This window comes from Panthera onca, chromosome B1 (genome assembly GCF_046562875.1).
Source record: "Panthera onca isolate mPanOnc1 chromosome B1, mPanOnc1 haplotype 2, whole genome shotgun sequence".
NCBI classification, from domain to species: Eukaryota; Metazoa; Chordata; class Mammalia; order Carnivora; family Felidae; genus Panthera; species Panthera onca.
In genome coordinates, this window is record NC_138342.1 from 67,483,518 (window position 1) to 67,502,920 (window position 19,403).

The 19,403-nt window shown below is 43.0% G+C and overlaps 1 protein-coding gene and 1 pseudogene across 1 annotated transcript in view; one reads left to right on the forward strand and one right to left on the reverse strand.

Annotated features, from left to right (window-relative positions):
* The first annotated feature begins 346 nt into the window (after nucleotides 1–346).
* On the forward strand, nucleotides 347–768 carry LOC132693301 (oligosaccharyltransferase complex subunit OSTC pseudogene; annotated as a pseudogene).
* Nucleotides 769–6,115: 5,347 nt separating this feature from the next.
* SCD5 (stearoyl-CoA desaturase 5) overlaps nucleotides 6,116–19,403 on the reverse strand; it is a 156,582-nt gene continuing 143,294 nt past the window's right edge. The window contains exons 4-5 of the mRNA XM_060654753.3: nucleotides 11,431–11,663; nucleotides 6,116–7,568 (exon numbers count right to left, since the gene is read on the reverse strand). Coding sequence (XP_060510736.1) covers nucleotides 7,378–7,568; nucleotides 11,431–11,663 — 424 coding nt within the window. The 3' untranslated portion in view covers nucleotides 6,116–7,377. The remainder of the gene's footprint in view (nucleotides 7,569–11,430; nucleotides 11,664–19,403) is intronic.

Here is a 19,403-nt window from a genome sequence, read left to right on the forward strand (position 1 = left end):
CCTTTTTTTTTTCTTTTATAGGGATACAATATTGGGATGGCTTCCAACCACATGTTTTGCTTGGGTAGAGCAGAATCTGACATTTTCTAAGCTTCTTGCTATTAATTCCTGTAGTTTTTGATCAAAGAAGGGACCTAAGTAATCATTTGTTTCAGCGGTGACATAGATGAAGAAGCGGAAGTTTTGCATGTTTCTCCTTAGGCTGTTTATCTCCCAACAAAGTAACAATCTAACCATCCCTGGGTTGTGTAAATGTAGGCCACAGAGCCAAATAATATTAAAAAAAAATACATAAATAAACACATCAAAATGTCCTGTCCAGAGAGCTGCCCCTGCCGCCACCAAGATGGAGACTTTGTACTGGGTCCCTATCTTAGCGCTTGAATGCCCCCAGCTGAAGCTGAAGGTGGTGGTGTCTTATGTCCTCATCACGGGAGGAATGCTTTATGACATTATTGTTAAACTTCAAAGTATTGGCTCTATGACCGATGAACATGGACATTAGAGGCCAGTAGCTTTCTTGGCCCACAGAGTAAATGGACAATATATTATGGAAGGACTCACATCTAACTTCCTATTTACAGCAGGAGGTTTAGGATTCGTAATCCTGGACCGATCAAATGCACCAGACATTCCAAACCTCAGTAAGATTTCTCCTTCTATTCATTGGATTCGTCTGTGTCCTGTTGAGTGTTTTCATGGCTAGAGTATTCATGAGAATGAAACTGCCAGGCTATCTGATGGATTCAAATGCCTTTTGAGAAGAGATCAGTGGATATTGGACTTGCTCCTGTTAATGAAGTTTTAAAGGCTGTACCAATCCTGTGATGTGAACTATGGAGAAGAATGAAAAGCGGCAGAAAAGAAGCATCTAGTGAAAACATAGGAAGCATGTTAAAGCTTGAACTAGAATGTCTTCTTGGTCTCAAAAAGACAAACTTATCACAGTATTTTCTCCCTCTGGCCTTTACTGACCTACCACTGAGGTTAAGTGGCATTTTCTTCTTAGTTTTTCATTTCTTAGAGAAAATATACTCCATTTCCACAACTATAATATTGAATAAAGTGATTACTTTTTACAGCTCCCTTAATGTATTTTGGAAATGACATTCCTGACTTTCAAAAATTAATATAAAATCACGAAGCAAGATCCCATGGGCTGAGAACTCTGGAGAGATGATCAGCTTTACTTATGGTGCTTTGCCTTTAAACAGTACATTATTTCAGATATGTATGCCAGACTGTTTCATGCACAACAAGATGTATGAAAGAAGCAGAAATAAATAATGTTTCTAATTAAAAAGAAAAAAAAAAGGCCTGTCCCTTTCAGTGTCTTGAAACTGACCCAAGCCCCTGGCTTCAAATAGATTTTAAAAGGTGGTTGGAAAGAGTCCAATATATCATTGCTTAAAACTTCCCACGTGAAGGCAAAACCAAGGTCTTCACTTTTAAAAATAGTGACCTGAATCCATAAAGGGCAAAAGATCCACTTTGAGATCATTTTTCACCTTGGTTGGCTATGGAGTGTCTGTGTGTACATTCTCGCTAACAAGCTGATTTGCCTTGTGTTACAAATTGCTCGGTCCAGCAGGGCCTGTAGAGAACAGTGCACGCACACGTGCTCATTGGTTGGCATATCTGGAAGAACTTTGTGACGCTGGGCTTTTAAATTCAGAGAAATGAGTTGTATTCACAGGCAGCAATTTTGGGACCGGGAGAGAAGTGAGTGGGTCTTCTGGATCCCTCCACCTCAAGTGTGAGAAGCCTGCTTGCTGGCACTGGAAAGTCATCACCTACACTGATGATTCACTCTTCCTTTGAGACACTGGATATCCCAGTTTGACAGTTCCTCCTCACTCGGTGATCACAATGATCACAACATGTACCAGAGAGGGTCGCCCCTTCCCTCTCTCCGCCACCCTCACACATGACCTTGTCATACAGCCTGGAAAAAGGAGTGCCCTCTACAAACACCTCTTCTGTTTTATGATCCATACACTGTGAGAACCAGCTTTTAAGAAATCTGATAAAAATACAACCATGCCCTGCTCCAGTGGGACCCAGCTACTTTGTCCATCGACAGCATAGGATTTGGTGACTCCGCCCAGCCGTCAGTGCTTCTATCAGAAAAGCAACTTTGGAGATTTCTCTCAATGACATGGAAAGTAGCCTTGCAGAAGATCAAAAAAGGGAAGGACAGGGACATAGATCTAGTAAATCCTGAGTTGCAGGGATTTCAACCGGTAATCAAAGTCCAAGTCACCTTTTTTGCATAGTAACTGTAGGCCTGGAGCTGTAAGGACGGAGACTTTCTCAGGGCATAGGCCTCCTGGCCCTAGCTAACTGGGGCAGCTGTCTGCTGGTCTTTTCCTCTTTTAACCCATGGGAAGTGAGGCAGCCTGCCTGTGCTGACTGGTCTCCCAGCTGCCCAGGCAGAGGCGTCACCCAGGAGAGTGAAAGCAAGTGAGAAGACTGTCACTGAGCCACAGTAGCTGCTGGAACACAGGCTTGCAGCCTGGCCGGCATTCCCCCTTCCCCCCCCCCCCCCCCATCCCCCAACAGCCGCAGGCCAGCGATTTCCTTCCTTTTGCATCTGATTTGCAAATTTACAAGTCAGGAACATTCCTGGGGGTGGGGGCGGGTTGGTTATGAACTCCCTAGCCCAAGGAGAGAGAGCAGGAGCGGAGTTTCCAGGTCATTTATAGCACTTCCTTGACGTCGAGGAAAGGGAAGGAAAGGATTTTGACACATACCTTGAACTAAAAATGGGGAAATTAAAAAAAAGGGGGGGTATAAAAGTTAGGATACTTCTTTCCTTCCTTGTTTCACATGAGCAGCCACTGAGAAGTCAGCTGGCTTCCAGTGTCTTCTATAATTGAGGACTGGAGTGACATGGATAAATGAACGTCACAGATAATCCGCAAAGCTCATTCTTATCCATTAGCTTCAGCCTCTTCCCTCTCTGGGTCTTCTATCCCAGCTCCTGATAAGAAGAAAAGCAAGTAAGGCTTGTCCTCTGATGAGGGTGTGAAGGCACAGGAAGGAAGCCAAGGTTCAGAAGGACTCTCAGGGGACTGGACAAAGGCCCTGTGGGTGTGCTGGGTTTCTTCACACGGAGGAGAACTGGGCGGGACAATCTAATCCAGTCCAGGTCCTTTACAGAAGGGCTAGCTGAGTCTCCATTGTAGAGGAGGTGGAACTTTCCTTCTAGCCTCTGAGGGTCAGACTGGGTCTGAGAATTAAGTTGACATTAAGACAGATTAACGAGAGAAGAGCATACAGATTTTATTATTACATGCTCATGGGAGCCTTCATGGGAAAATGAAGACCCAAAAAGTGGTAGGGCCCAAGTGCTTATGTGCCACATTGGACAAAGAGTACTAATTGTGAGAGAGTGCCAAAAATATATGGGGATGCTAAAGGAAGCTAAGAGTTACTTGAACAAGGTTTGTTTGCACTGATTCTCTTGGTGCCTTCTCCCTATCTCTGGTGAGAAGAATGTTTCTTTCCTCCCGATATAGAGAAGACAGCTCTCCACATCAGAGTTTCATCTCCTGCTTTTAGGGAGAAAAAGGGAGTTCAGAGGGCCCTTTTTGCATCTGCTGTTTTCAAGTGCTTTATTTATTTATTTATTTATTTAAAATGAGCTCTACCCAGAAGATGAGGCTTGAATACATGACTCGGAGATCAAGAGTCACATGCTCAGGACACCTGGCTGGCTCAGTCAGTAGATCATGTGACTCTGGGTAACATACCAAGTTAGATCATGAGTTACAATTTGAAATCTTGCCATTTGTGACAATATGGATGGAACTTGAGAGCATTATGCTAATTGAAATGTCAGACAGAGAAACACAAACACCATTTGATCTCTCTTACATGTACAATCTAAGAAAAAAACCCAATGAACTCATAGATAACAGAGAACAGATTGGTGGGGCATGGGGGTTGACAAAATGGTGAAGGTGGTCAAATGATATATACTTCTAGTTATAAAATAAATATCATGGGGATGTACAGTACGGTGACTATAACTAAGAATATTGTATATCATATTTGAAAGTTGCTAAGAAAGTAGATCTTAAAAGTTCTCATAAGAAAAAAATTTCTCGGATGCCTGGGTGGCTTGGTCGGTTAAGCGTCCGGCTTCGGCTCAGGTCATGATCTCGCGGTCCGTGAGTTCAAGCCCCGCGTTGGGCTCTGTGCTGACCGCTCAGAGCCTGGAGCCTGTTTCAGATTCTGTGTCTCCCTCTCTCTCTGCCCCTCCCCTGTTCATGCTCTGTCTCTCTCTGTCTCAAAAATAAATAAACCTTAAAAAAAAAAAGAAAAAGAAAAAAATTTCTAACTACAAATGGTGAAAGATGTTAACAAGACTTATTACTGTGGTGATCCTTTTGGAGTATACACAGACTTAGCCAGCCAGGTGCCCCCCTCCTTTTTTTTGCAATATATACAAATATCAAATCATTACGTTGTACACTTGAAATGAATATTGTGTTGTATGTCAATTATACCTCAATTAACAAAAGGGAGGAGAATTCAAACTGAAGTCTTGAACTCCAGTCCAGTGCTATTTCTACTACACCACCAAGCCAAAGCTTTTTACAGTACTTTCTTTCATTAAGTTGTTTTTCATGGATTAAGTTCACTTTTGTTGTTTCATTATATTTTGAAAATAAATGAAACACATGCATGTTTTTTTGTTTTGTTTTGTTTTTTTATCAAGAACATTCTTTTCAGCCTCAGTCTGTGTTCTCTCACTCAGACTCAATGATTTCCCCCTCACTTTTGACCTCCCAGATTCCAAAAAGGATGGGCACAACTTGAGAGGTGTTTCAAATCCCAAATCAGGCACGTTCCTATCTCTGTTGCTGTTGGTGACCATTAGGGCTTGGTGGAACCTTAGCCAGAGTCTGGTTTCATCCTCTCTCTTTGTAGAGGAGAAAACCGGATCCAGAAAGACTGGTTTTCTCAAGGCCACACAGCCGGCTAGTAGCACACTTGAGTTGACTCTGCCATATCAGGCTAGCTCCATGTAGCTGCCGTGACATACATGGATCTCTTCCCCTTGTCTCCCCTCACCGGGATGCATGGGTGGATGCTTCTGAAATAGGCCTTGTAGGACACGGGAGATCAAGGGCAGGACCAACCTCTCTGAGGCCACCTTGGATAGTCTAGGGAAACACCACCCCCTTAGATGCTACTAAGATCTGCAGGGAATGTTTATATGGAAGACTCTAGAGTGATCTAACCTTCATCTAGCCACTCTGTCAACAAAATCATCCCAATCCTCATTCATTGGCACTATTGCAGATATATATGTGGCACTCAGGTTTAGAGGAGTGAGGTTCTGGATTTCTTTTGACCACCTGGGGAATGTCCTCCTTTTGTGAGAAGATTTCAAACAATTTTTCCAAATGTAGCTTTTTCTATTAATGGACAAGCAATAAGTTCAGTACATTTAAGGGGTCAAAGATTCACAGAAATACTTCTAATTGAGGTCATTTTAGGTCTTGGGATACAATCACACTCTATCAACACTCCATACAAGGTCTCAGCAATGTGTGGCTGCAACATGAAGCAGATAGAAAACACACAGTCATATTCAAAGGGTCCAATGGCTGGAATCCCACTCAACTGCAGGCAGGCTCAGAAGTCTGTATCTGATGGCAGGGGCACAGGTGCTTCAAGGCCAAAGGGCAGCACAAGGGAAAAGTTGGGGGGCAGGACTGGAGGGAGAGATGAGCCCATCGCCCATGCCCCTGGTCATCACTACTGGGGCCCGGTGGGGTCGGGGAAGGAAGGTGTCCTTCATGTTCTTTTGAGTGACAGGTAGGAATAAAGGTTCCCATTTGTCAGCTGGAAGCAATACAAATGACAGTGTTGGTGAGTGAGAAGTGGGGAACGACACCACTGAGGGTTAAGCATTCCAAAAAAAAAAATAGTCAATTTTCCCTCTGGCATAAGGCTGATGGGATATAAGAGGCCTGGTCTTAGGGGTGTTGTTAGTCCAATGCTCGAATCAAATGGGAATCACGTGGTTATCATGGAGCTTCAGGTACCCCTGAGAGAACATCCTCTGAACAACATTTAAGTACCTGGTCAAGAACACCAATGAATTAATAATCATTTATTGTAAATCACTCATAGTGTGCACATTATTAATGGCAAATAAACACCTGCTGGATGAAGAACTTCATTGTGACAATTTCCAGTTGGCATCACTTCTTTTTCAAACATTTTAAATTAAAATTCCAAATTCCCACCTTTCCCGAAAAGATCTATCTTCGAAGTGCTCCAACTTCTTTCTTTTGCTCTAACAACTAAAACAAAGGGCACGCGGTCCCATGAATTCAACATGCTCTTTACAAGGCAACTTAACACACAACATTTTTTTTACTTCAGAAGCTACATAATGATCACTTCATATTTTGCTGCAAAATCAATGAAGGCTGCATGCAGGGGAAACATTAGTACACACTGAGTTCTAGATAACTGTCGGTTATTAAGATCTGATGGCCTAGTGTGGAAAATTAATATGCTTATTTAGCAGTAGTAGCTAAAGTACATGCATCAGTGGCTGGGATCAATTAGAATATAAATTAGATGTTTAAACATTTAAATGAGAGCTTAATTTGAGCTTAATTTTATGTCTGGCACATCTGCGTTATACACCTTTAAAATGACAATAGCAAAGAGAACAAAATCAAACATCTAAACAGGCACTGATTTATAGGGTCGGCTGGCCATAATCGGGACACAAAACTAGCCGGGCAGTGAACAGATCTCTTCGGAAGCAAAGACAGTGGAACATTAACAAGCTGTAAACAGGGCAAGAAAATAAGAGGGCCATTTCCTGTCATTTTTGAAAGTTTTCAATTCTCTTCTTTAAAAAACAACAAACACACAGGCACAGTAATTACAAAACAGAAACATTCTTTAGTTACTTAGACCCTCTCTTTTGTCTTCTACCTTCAGAAAATGTGTTTAAAAACAGTGCTGGGTTAACTGGTAGAAAAGAAAGCAAATGCTCTCCTGAATCACACTGAAAGAATATTAAATTCCTTCATCCTGTCAGGGTTAACATCACGTTCAAGCACATGACCATGTGTGTTTGACATATTGTAGCTACAACGATTAAATCACATGTTCACACTCTAATGTTAAAATCATAGTTACATTGATGCTAAAAACTTTTTTCATTGATAGTTATATCTTGACGTTATTTTGAGACAAACGAAAAGTTCCCAAACCACACAGATTCCTTTCCCTCCCCAGCCTCTACCCCCTCCCACATCCAATGAACAAGAGAACTATAGGAACAAAAGCCATGAACTAAGGTATCAATGGCAAACATGTTGGATGCCAGTTCCAGGTTCAAGTGCTGCCGTCTCCAGTCCTGGCTTTCCGGGCCTTGATCATTGGCTTGGTTGCTCGTTTGCGGTCAGTGGCCAGTCCCAGCCAGCACATGAGGTCAATGAACCAAGTGGTTGGGTTGAAATTTAAGCCAAATTCACTCGCAGAGTAGTCAAAGGGAAAGGTGTGGTGGTAATTGTGGAAGCCTTCACCTAGAAGACAAAGTGGGTATTGAAATAACCCCTCCCCACCTCTCTGCACAGATTTATTTTCCCCCCTGGTCTGCTGAGAGTCTACCATGTACAAGGCACTATGTCAGGCTCTCTGGGCAGCAGAAGACTTGGTGTCTGCCCTTAGGAAGAATTTACTTAGTTGGCTAGACTAAATCTGAACAGATTAAAAAAAAAAAAAGGTTATCAGCGCAGAGTCACAAGATTAATTTCCCGGTATGAACAACTACCATGATTTCGGAGCTGTACTTAGTAAGCTCAATGCTAAATGACAACAGATCCTCCTTTTGATGTATGTTCATAAAAGGAAAATAGCCTCTGTGGGCTGGAGTGATTAAAGGAAGGCTCGTTGGGAGAGCTTGGATGACCCAGAGGAGCCCTGTTCAGATAGGTAAGTAAACTGAGGAGCCGGACTTTTACATGTCCCAAATCTGCCCATATATTATTCCACCACCACCCCCCACCCGCCCACCAGCGAATAGCTTTTCCTCTTACTCTTTTTTTTTTTTTTTTAAATTAAGGTGTTTTCAGGAGGGGTCTCAGGGATTCTTTCATTTGACTTTTTAAAACAGCTTTATTGAGATATAATTCACCATATAATTCATCCATTTGAAGTACAATTTAATGGCTTTTAGTATTTTCACAGAGTTGGGCATCCATCACCACGATGAATTTTATAACACTTTCATTACCTAAAAGGAAGCTCCACACTCCTGAACTGTCATCCCCCAACCATCCCCCCCATCCCTCCAGCCTTACTTTCTTTCTCTGTCATGGTTAATTTTATGTGTCAGACTGGCTGGCCGAGGCATGCCCGGATTAAACATCTCTGTGTGGTGTGTCTGTGGGGGTGTTTCTGGATGAGATGAGCATTTGAATCAGTGAACTCAGTAAAGCAGATTACCCTCGCCAGTGGGGGTGGGCATCACTCAATCCGTTAAGGGCCTGAACAGAACAAATGGTGGAGGAAGAGGAATTTACCCGTTTTTTTCTGACTCACTGACTGAACTGGATCTATCTCTTCTTCCCTTGCCCTCAGACTGGGATTTATATCATCTGCTCCCCTGGTTCTGGGGCCTCTGGACTCCAATTTAATCATATCAGTGGCTTTCCTGAGTCTCCAGCTTGCAGACGGCAGATTGTGGGATTTCTCAGCTCCCCTAATCATGTGAGCCAGCTCCTCATAATAAATCTCTCTCCCCTCCCCTCTTCCCCTCCCCCTCCCTTCCTTCTTTCCCTATGCATACACACACACACACACACACACACACACACACATACATATATACATACATATATACATGTGTATATATGTATACATACACATATATACACACAAAACAGGAGGCTACCTATTTATGTCCTACAAATATATACCTATTTATATTTATATAGATATTGTACTGTTTCCCTATATATATGGGGATTTATGATGAGGAACATATAATATATATTACAATATATATAAAAACAGAATAGTGTATGTATAACATATATATACATATACATACATGTACTGATTCTGTTTCTCTGGACAACCCTAATATAATCTCTGTAGATTTGCTTATTCTGATCATTTCATACAAACAAAATCATACAATATGTAGCCTTTTGTGACTAGCTGCTTTCACTTAGCATCATGCTTTCAAGGTTGTAGCAGATATCAGTACTTCATTTCCTTTTATTGCCAGATAGTATTCTGTTGTATGGATGTGCCATATTGTATTTATCCATCCATCAATTGACAGACTATTGGATTATTTCTGCTTTTTGGCTATTACGAATAATATTGCTATGGACAGTTTTTGTGTGGACATATATTTTTATATTTTTATTTCTCTTTGTGTATGAATCTGGGAGTGGAGTTGTTGGATCACATGATAACTATGTTTAACCATTTGAGGAACTGCCAGATTTCTCCTTCACTTCTTAAATAGGCCCTGGTCATCATGTAGTTCTTCTATTGACCACAGCCGAAGGATCTTGCTCTGTAATGAATATATCAGATGGATGGAACTGTGGTTTGCAGTTTTCTTTTTTAAATTTTTTATGTTTATTCATTTTTGAGAGAAAGAAAGAGGGAGAGAGAGAGAAAGAGGGAGAGAGAGAAAGAGAGAGACAGAGCATGAACAGGGGAGGGGCAGAGAGAGAGGGAGACAGAATCTGAAGCAGGCTCCAGGCTCTGAGCTGTCAGCACAGTGCCCTACGTGGGGTTTGAACTCACAAACCGTGAGATCATGACCTGAACCCAAGTCGGATGTCCAACCGATTGAGCCACCCAGGCGCCCCTGCAGTCTTCTTTTTAATTTAGGTGTTCTTTACCCTGCTCCTTTCACCCTCATAATTTTTAGTGTTTTTCCTGCACTACAGTGTAGTATAGAGGAGTCTCCCCTGCTATTTTCAGAAGCAGACACTGTTCTGAGAACCTGTGTGTACCCGCCATCTATCACACAGTTCAGTGTGACGGGAGCCTTTCCAGGACCTTAATGAAGAAAACTGACTAGGAGCCCCGTGTTGACCTGGGTGGACTTAAAACCAGTACCCAGCTCTTCAAGGCCAGTGCCATGGTCACATTCCTTGGGTTTTCTGGTCCATCATCCCCACATCAGATGGTAACAGTCCATCTTGTCCCCTTGCTGTCTGATCTCAGGGCCAACACTGGATGTGGCCCCCCTCACTGCAGTCCTGTCAGAGATGAAGGGTGAGGAGGAGGAAGAAGTAGAAGCATCAGAAACTCCTTCCAAGACACTTTTCTCTCTGCTTAGCTGGTTGGTCCCATAGTTAAATTTGGGTGCTTATTCCATCTCAGATTGCTGTTGTCAACACGGGGTCCGAGCCTAACAATGTGGTGGGAGAAACTCATTGCTAGGTGATGCAGAGACCATTGCTACTTAGCCACAGGGCCTTCCCTTCCTGGGGCCGATCTCAATGCTCAAGGCTCAGCTTACCAAGAAGCTTGAGTTACTTCTAGAAAGATACAGCTAATGTCTATTTATTACTTACTATGTTTCAGCCACAGTGCTCAGTGCTTTAATGGGTATTAACACCTATAGTCCTCACATCTCTGAGCTAGCTGCTATGATTCTCCCCATTTTAAAAATGAGGATGTAAATGTACAGAAGGGACAAGTAACTTCCTAAGACCATAAGGCTAGTCACAAACTAAGCACTTATTTCATGCTAAGCACTGTTGCAAAGACTATGTATTAGCTCATCTAACCCTTTGGTGACCCCAGGAAGCAGGTGAATGCTATGATTATCCTCACTTTACAGGAGAAGACACAAGGTGCGGAGGAGCCAGATAACTCTCCCAGAGAGTAAGTGAAGGAACCAAGACTCAACCAAAGTTGTCAGAATCCAGCGGCCTCGCTCTGAACCATTCTGTGGCACCATGAGATGCCACACTCTTGTTTCTTCCCGTCTCTCTGAAGGCCTTTTTTCTTACAGTCGGTCAAATGATTGGACAGCTGAATGGTCAGGGCAGTTTGTGAGAAAAGCCAGCTGCTACTCCTCCATTAGGAAAAATTTCACAGTAAAAATAAATAGCTCCTAATTATTGATCACTTACTATATGACAGACATTTTACTAAGCAGTTTACATAGAGTATCCATCTTCATAACATCCCTATGAAGTAAGCATCACTCTTCCCATTTCACAGATGAGAAAACTCTAAATCAGAATGATTAGGTGACTCACCCAAGAACCAGGATTCTAATACCAAAGCCCAAGTTCATCCCACCTGACTCCATTCCACTGCCTCTCTTTACAGAGTCCAGAAAACCTTTGGAAGGTTAAGAAAATCTGAGCTGCCATGCTCCCCATTGGCTCTCACACCCCTACTCACCAATGGCACCCAGGGTGACGAGTGGGTTCTGCCGAGGGCTGATGTGCTTGTCGTAGGGCCGGTTTCCATACATGTGGGCAGCACTGTTGACCAGCCAGCTGATGTTGAGTGAGATGGTATAGCGGAGGATGGAGGCCAAGAAGTAGGAGTTCCACAGACTCTCTTCCCAGGCACACCAGGGTACCAGCGTGGGGATCACAAAGCACATGAGCACCACGGTGATCTTATAGTACCTGGAAGGCAGGACATTACACTACCATCAGGCACCTGTTGATGGTGGCAGAAATGAGATGAACAAGCTACATACAGGAAAAGCCAGGAATTGTGCCCATCAATTCCTTCAACTCTTTCTGGATACGAAGTACCTGTTGTGTGCTGCTCTGTACAGGGGTCACAAACCCATATACCTACAAGGCAACACAAGTAACCCAAATTTGAGAATTAGGATGGGTAGAATGCTATGGAAAGTGGTAGGACCTGTAGCATACTTCAGAAGAATTTCAACATAAAACAATCCATGCTGTGCTGGTGAAATCCGGGTATCTCAGAGCTACATTTCTCCTATAGGTCACCAGTTCGACAACTCCTAGCTACTTCTTTGACCAGTCAATCAACTTGGTACTCAGGTTTTCTTTCCTAAATGATTTCAGGAATATGTATTTCTTGAATAATTTCCAGGCACATTATTTTGTACTAATGTAGCCTGGTAAAAAGGTAAACAATCCAATCCCCTCTCAAAAATGTTCTCTGTTCATTGGTGATTATATTCCAGGTCAGCATAAAAAATAAACAATAGTATAAGAACAAGCATGACCACATAAAAAGTAATCTTTAAGAAGAAACCATCAATAGTTTGATTTCCAGACCTATGTACACAGGAAACATTTACTGAGCACTTACTATTTGCCAGGCCATAAATACTGATGATACAAAGACAAATTCAACACAGTCCCTATCCCAGGTTTCAGTCAGGTGGAACCGCTGTTCCCCACCCTCTAGCCATGTGGAACCAGCTCTATGCAGGCACAGGAAAGGGACTGTGATATGAGTTCATAGCTCTTTCCTCCCTGGCCTCACACTGGCTAATCGAGCTTCCAGAAGGCCAATGTTAAGGTGCATATGTGTGAAACGGGAGGTGGCAGTGTGAGGGAATGTCATTCAGGAGGTAGAAGACTTGAACTTGAGTCTAGATCTGATTCTGGATGTTGTACAAGTCTTTTTTTTTTTCCTTTCACTCTCCTCTTATGCACAGTTAGATGATTCCACAAAGAGCAGAGCATGAAGGCTTGTATGTGGATAGTCTATTTTGGGAAGAGTGAGACAGGGAAGGAAGGAATGCCAAGCCAGGGGTGCCCATGCTTTGGACACTTGAACTTGGACTGTGATGGGACCAAGTGTGATTGGACTGTGATGGGACCATCTGTGAGGATGGGACAGATTATACCTCAGAGTTATTCTCTCAAGGAAAGAAAGAAGGGATATTTTCCCATTGGTTCCAACTCCCTCCTGGTCAAAGGATGTCACATGGGATATTAGCTCCCTCACCTTTCCACGTTTGCTCAGGTCAGAATGGCTGAGTGCATTTCTGGAAGCATCTCAGATGGAAGTGGCAAAGCAACCAGACAGGAAATAAGAAATAAGCAGTCCAGCTGAGCAAGGTACTGTTGGGTTACACCTGAGCCAGCAAGTGGCTGCAGCAACAGCTGGAGTGAAAAGATGGGCAGAGAGTAGGAGGTGGGGCACAAGAGGTGTCCAACACAGGTAGTAATTATAATACCTCTAGGGGTTCTTGTGAGGATCTAATAACTAATGTATACTATGTGCATATTATGTGTCACAGCTATTCTGAGACCTTTCCATGTACTGACTCATTTAATTCTAATGAAAACTCTAGGAGGAAGCAACCATTATTATCACCATTCTACAGAGCAATGGAAAGATTATGTAGCTGGGCAAGGTCACAAGACTAAGAAGTGGTAGGACCAGGATTCAGATCCAAGCAGAAACACTTCAGAGACTATCATGCTATTCTGCTTTTGCAAATGAAATCATGTGTGTAAGTGTGTTTTGCAGATTGCTAGCTGCATGTGTCAGTTCCCATAAAATTTGCTTTTCTTGGGCAACATGTTAACCCATCAGCACCCATTTTCAAGTCACTGGGATACAAGATGGCTGAATTTTAGTGGAAAGAGGGTACTTAGGAGGTCAGATGAGTGGGCTATGGCAACAGGCAATGAAGGGATTGGTGGTCTTAGATTAGGCTCCCTAGAGTCACATGCAGAAGGATTTTGGAGACTGGTCTTGAGAGATACTTGTAAGGAAGGGAGGAAGTCAGGTTGGACTGAGGCAGCTCATCCACAATGAGTTTCAGCAGATCCAACAGGGACCTCTAAAGGATGACCCTTTAGAATTGTCCCAAATTGAAAGGTATACCTGCATCATCCAGCCTTTGGCCTCAGGGTGCAGGGTGTAGGGCAGTTCCATGTGGGCAAGGGCAATTCCCAGAGAGGACAGTAGCTGTGAGGTGGGAGCATCAGCTGAAGAGGGGATCTGGGTAAAGCACGCAGATACTGGGCAAGGCCCTGGGAACTGGTGGTCAGCATGTGGAGGGATGGGGGGAGGTGTTTTTATGTTGTAAAGAATTGTAGAATGGTAAACTCCCCAACTTTGCCATTTCCTACTGTGTTATCTTGAGTAAATTATTTAATTGCACCGAGCCCCAGGTTTCTCTTCCGTAAAACGTGGTATTAACAAATTTATTGAGTTCCCACTATGTACCAGGTACTGTCCTGGTACTAGAGATATAAAGTGAACAAATCAGACAAAATCCCTGCCCTTGGTGAGCAGGGGTATTCTGGTAGGAAGATTTGATAAATACATGTATTATGTATATACCATATAAAATTTTACACATATGTATATTCTGGCAGGGGAGAGAGCTAATAAACAATATAAATAAATAATATATAAAACATGTTAGTGTAAATACTAAGATAAAAATAAAGCAGAGAAGGAGAATATGAAGCCAAGGGCAAGTGCTGAAATTTAAAATAGGGTGTTGAGGGAAGGACTTAGTGACATTATAGCTTTTGAGTAAAGATATGAAAGAAGTGAGAAGTTAACCATGTGGCTAAATGGGGCAGAAATTTCCAGGCAGAGGAAACCACAAGTACAAAGGCCCTGCAGCAGGGTGTTCCTGGCACATTCAGGGGCAAGCAAGAGAGTTGGGGCTGAAGCAGGTGAACGAAGGGGAGAATGTAGAAAATAAGAGAAAAATGGTGGGTTGAGTCACAGAAGGTGTGAGAGGTCATCAAAAGGGTTTCAACCTTTACTCTGAGTGAGATGGAGCCTTGGGCAGGTTTGCACTGAAGGAGCAGGGTGACCTGACTTATAGGTTAGCAGGGTCACCCCGAATGTTGTGTTGAGAATGGACTGTGGGAGGAGGGGCAGAAGCAGGGAGAGTAATTAGGAGGCTGCCACAAAATCCGGGCAGGAGAAGATGTTGGCTTGGACCAGAAAAGGGGTGGTGGGTGTGAAAAATAATCAAATTCTGGATATATTTTGAAAATAGAGTGACAGGACTTGTTACCAGACTGGATGTTGGAGAGAAAGGAGTCAAAGATGATATTAAGGATGGAGATGTCATTAGCCAATAGGAGGAAGCATGGAGGGGGTGCTGGTTTCGAGCAACATATGAGAAGCTAGATCTTACACATGTCAGGTGGGAAATGCCCACTACACATTCAAGGGGCGAGGTCAAGTAGACAGCTTGATATTCAGGTCTGGAGATCAGAGGGTGCTCTAGAGAGAGGTTTGACAGGAACAGAAATTTGGAATTCATTAGCATATTAATGTATGACACTCACATACAAACATTTTTTTCATCTGAGTTCCACAATAGCCCTGTGAGATATCTATCTATCTATCTATCTATCTATTATTTATTTACTTTTAAATTTTACTTAAATCCAAATTAGTTAACATACAGTGTAGTACTGGTTTCAGGAGTAGAACCCAGTGATTTATCACTTACCTATAACACCCAGTGCTCATCCCAACAAGTGCCCTCCTTAATGCCCATCACCCATTTAGCCCATCTCACCACCCAAGGTGGAAGTTCCTCCATCCCTGTAAAGAACTTATTTATTTGTAGGACATTTCTGGAGCTCCAGAGAGGTCATGGGACTTCCTTAAGGTCATACTGGTTGTACAAAGCATAGGCATCTTGCTACTTACTTGGCTTACCAAGAACAGGACACAGGGGATGGGTAAACTTACCCAGAAGTAAACCAGGCCAGAGTGTGGAATCTGGCCATTGTCCTAAGAGTTACACATATTTGAGTAAAGATGCTATATTCCAGCTGGACTGAACTTCTTCCCATTCCTCAGGCACCACCTTTTCTATGTCCCCTGTGTCTATGATACTCTTGGCCTGGCTTACTTGATGTTTCCAAATATCAGTCTAAACATCACTTCCTCTGGGGGGAATTTCCTCGGTCCACCAGAGCAGGCAGGGTGCCCCTACCCAGTGTTACTGTTGCATGTTGTACTTCTCAGCTTCATACTTGCCGGTGTAGTAAGCGGTTTGAGGTGAGGCCTCAGCCATGAATGCACATTTGAATCAACCGGGTGAACATTTAAAAATGACTGATGTGGGAACCCACGGCAGACCAGCTCAATCGAATCAGAATTTCTGTTCTGGACATTGATATTTTTAAAGTTTCTCCATTGCAGACAGACATTGATGGTAGCCTCCCTATAATCCACCCCCATCCTTTCTTTCTTGTTGGAATATCCTGATTTTGTTCAGATATCGAACTGTTCTCCCTGCAGCCATGTCTTTCAGGGAATGTGGACTCTACCCAGGACGTGAGTCCTGATTGGCTTGGAGCGATCAGTGATGATCTCATTCACTTTCCCAATAATTAATTTGGGAATTAGCCAATAGCGGTCAATAAGATATGAGGGGAAATGGGAATAATTTTTTTAAAGGGAAATAACAAATGTTGGTAAAGATGTAGAGAAATTGGAACCTTTATGCATTGCTGGTAGGAATGCCAAATGATGCAGCTGCTATAGAAAACAGTTTCTCAAAAGGTTAAACATCAAATTATCATACGACCCAGTGATTCAACTCCTAGGTATATGTTCAGAAGAATGCGAGGCAGGGATTTCAACATATATCTGTACACTAATGTTCATAGAAGCGTTATCCAGAGTAGCCAAAAGGTGGAAACAGGCCAAGTTTCCATTAATAGATGAGTAGATAAACAAAATGTTATATATATGTATACACAATGGAATATTATTCCACCATAAAAAGGAACAAAGTTTTCATATATGCTATAACATGCATGGATGGATGGACCTTGGAAACATGTTTAGGGAAATAAACTAGACACAGAGGACAGATATTGTTATAATTCCACTTATATGAGGTACCTAGAATAGGCAAATTCATAAAGACAGAAAATAGAGTAGATGTTCCTAGGAGCTGGAGGGAAGGGGATGGAGAAAGGGAAGTCCCTGTTTCATGGGTATGGAGTTTTTGTGGGGAATGATGAAAAAATTTAGGGTATAGATATTACTGATGGTTATACAACATTGTGAATGTACTTAATGCCACAGGATTGTACACTTATGGTTAAAACAATAAATACTATGTTGTGTATATTTCACCACAATAAAAAAGAACGAAATGAGAGAGTGTTTTCTTCACCACAGAAAGAACACATGGGCAGAGATGGCCTCTCTTTTTTCACAGTGACACCAGAGCCTACTACAGCCATCTGTGACCGTGAACAAAGACCAGGAAGAAGACTGAAAAACAAAGCAAACCCCTTAGGCTGACAGAGCAGAAAGATGGAAAGGTTCCTTGAATGAGCCACGGAACCAACGAACCCCAGAGTGGTTTTATCCCCAATGTCTTATTCTGGAACGAGCCAGCTGAGTCGGGACTTTCTGTGGAGTAGCTGAATGCATTCTAGTATCTGTAGTGGACACTGTCATGCCATCTGGATCTCCTTTCAGTTGACAGTCGCTGGCCATGCTGCCTCTGCTAGAAAGAGCCGTCCTGCCCTAGGTCACGCCCTCTCCTAACAACCCTATCCAGTGCCTAACCTTACATAAGGGGAGTAGTCCATTGCCCAGGCCTGATCCCACTGCTTCACCTCTCAATGACTCTAAATGTCACCCCTACTTCAGAGCCCACAGTAAGGTAGGCCGAGGCCTTTGTTGGGACCAATCGGGGCCCAGCTTCCTCCTTTGCCCAATCCCATATCCATCATTTCTTCCACAGGTGTTGACCCCAAAGACTCTCTCCATTACACTTCTTGTGATGTAATATCCACCTCAGAGCCAGCTTCTGAGGTAACCTGTCCTGCGACATGGATACACTGCTGGGCCAGCAGAGTCCAGCAAAAAGGCACGCTCCAGAGCCTAGCACAGGGGCTTGCACAGAAGCAGACACCCCTACGTATTTGTGGGACAACTAAGTAAATGATTCTCAGCTTCTCAGGAACATAAAAACACTACAGAGACTCAGTAGGGCACAAAGCAAGAGAGATAAAATGCCCAGTTTTCCAAAAAACAACACAAACCACACAGTAAATGTGTAGCCTGCTTTGGGGTCCTTCATGAGATGCTTATCTCTTGGATCGGTGCAACACAGGATTGTGACTATGAAGCCAACAACTTGATTAGAGACATCTGTGCTTATCTGCGCCCCAAACCCCAGCTTCTAACAAGTTTCCACCGTGAGGTGTCGCGGCTCCAGTTTAACAGAATGATTTCTGAGCATGAGCTTCTAAGTCATGCTCTGAGCTGCCAAATATGGCAAAACACTGGCAATATTTTAGACAACAGCCAATCTAACAGGTTTGGCCTTGGTTTAGAAGGTGGGTAATTTCCTGCCTTCCTGTGAACACTCAGACCCTGAGATAGGAGAAGATTCCTAATATCATCAAGGGAGAACAAGATAATGGGTAAGGACTAGAGAGAAGGGTTGGTGTGAATCCAAGAACGACCTAAGGAAGAGAAGTTCTCTACCACAGATTTGAAACCAGAGGACCATGGGTTTGAGTACAAAACACAAAAGCCAAAGTACTCAAGCTCACTCTACACGCAGCCCTGGAGCACGTTTCTATCACTTTAAAGTGACAGCTTAGGGGTGCCTGGGTGGTTCAGTCGGTTAAGTGTCTGACTCTTGGTTTCAGCTCAGGTCATGATCTCGCGGTTTGTGAGTTCAAGCCCTGAGTCAGGCTCTGCACTGGCAGCGTAGAGTCTGCTTGGGATTCTCTCTCTCCCTCTCTCTCTGTCCCTCCCCTGATCGCTCTCTCTCTGTCTCTTAAAGTAAATAAATAAACTTAAAAAAAATTTTTTTAAGTGACAGCTTATCAGAACAGACCTACACCAGATGTTGGAACCCGTCCCATTCCCACCATCTCACAATTCCTCATCACATGAATTCCACAGCGGGAAGACGGTTTTCTGCATTTAGCTCAAGATAAGAAGTCCATTCACACACACAATCAAACACCATCACACACCATGACGCTCCAGTCCAAGTAAGTTTCAGTGGTAGGACACAAATGAAGATATGGGCCCTCATCTTGCAACTTTGTCAATGCTTTGAAAATCCTTATTTCAATAAACTGGATCACAATAAAGAGAACTGAAACATTAAAAATAGACTTGGGGTGCTTGGGTAGCTCAGTTGTTTGAGCGTCCAACTCTTGATTTTGGCTCAGGTCTGGGATTGAGCCCCATCTCAGGCGTGGAGCCTGCTTAAGATTCTCCCTCTCTCTGCCCCTTTCCACTGCTTGTGTTCTCCCTCTCTCATTCTCTAAAAAAACTAAAACTAAAACTAAAATTAAAACTAAACTAAAAATAGACTTCAGACAAAAAATTTATTCTATGGAGAAGAAAGGATTTGGGATTTCTTTCTTTTTTCTCTCTCACGGTTCCCAAATCTG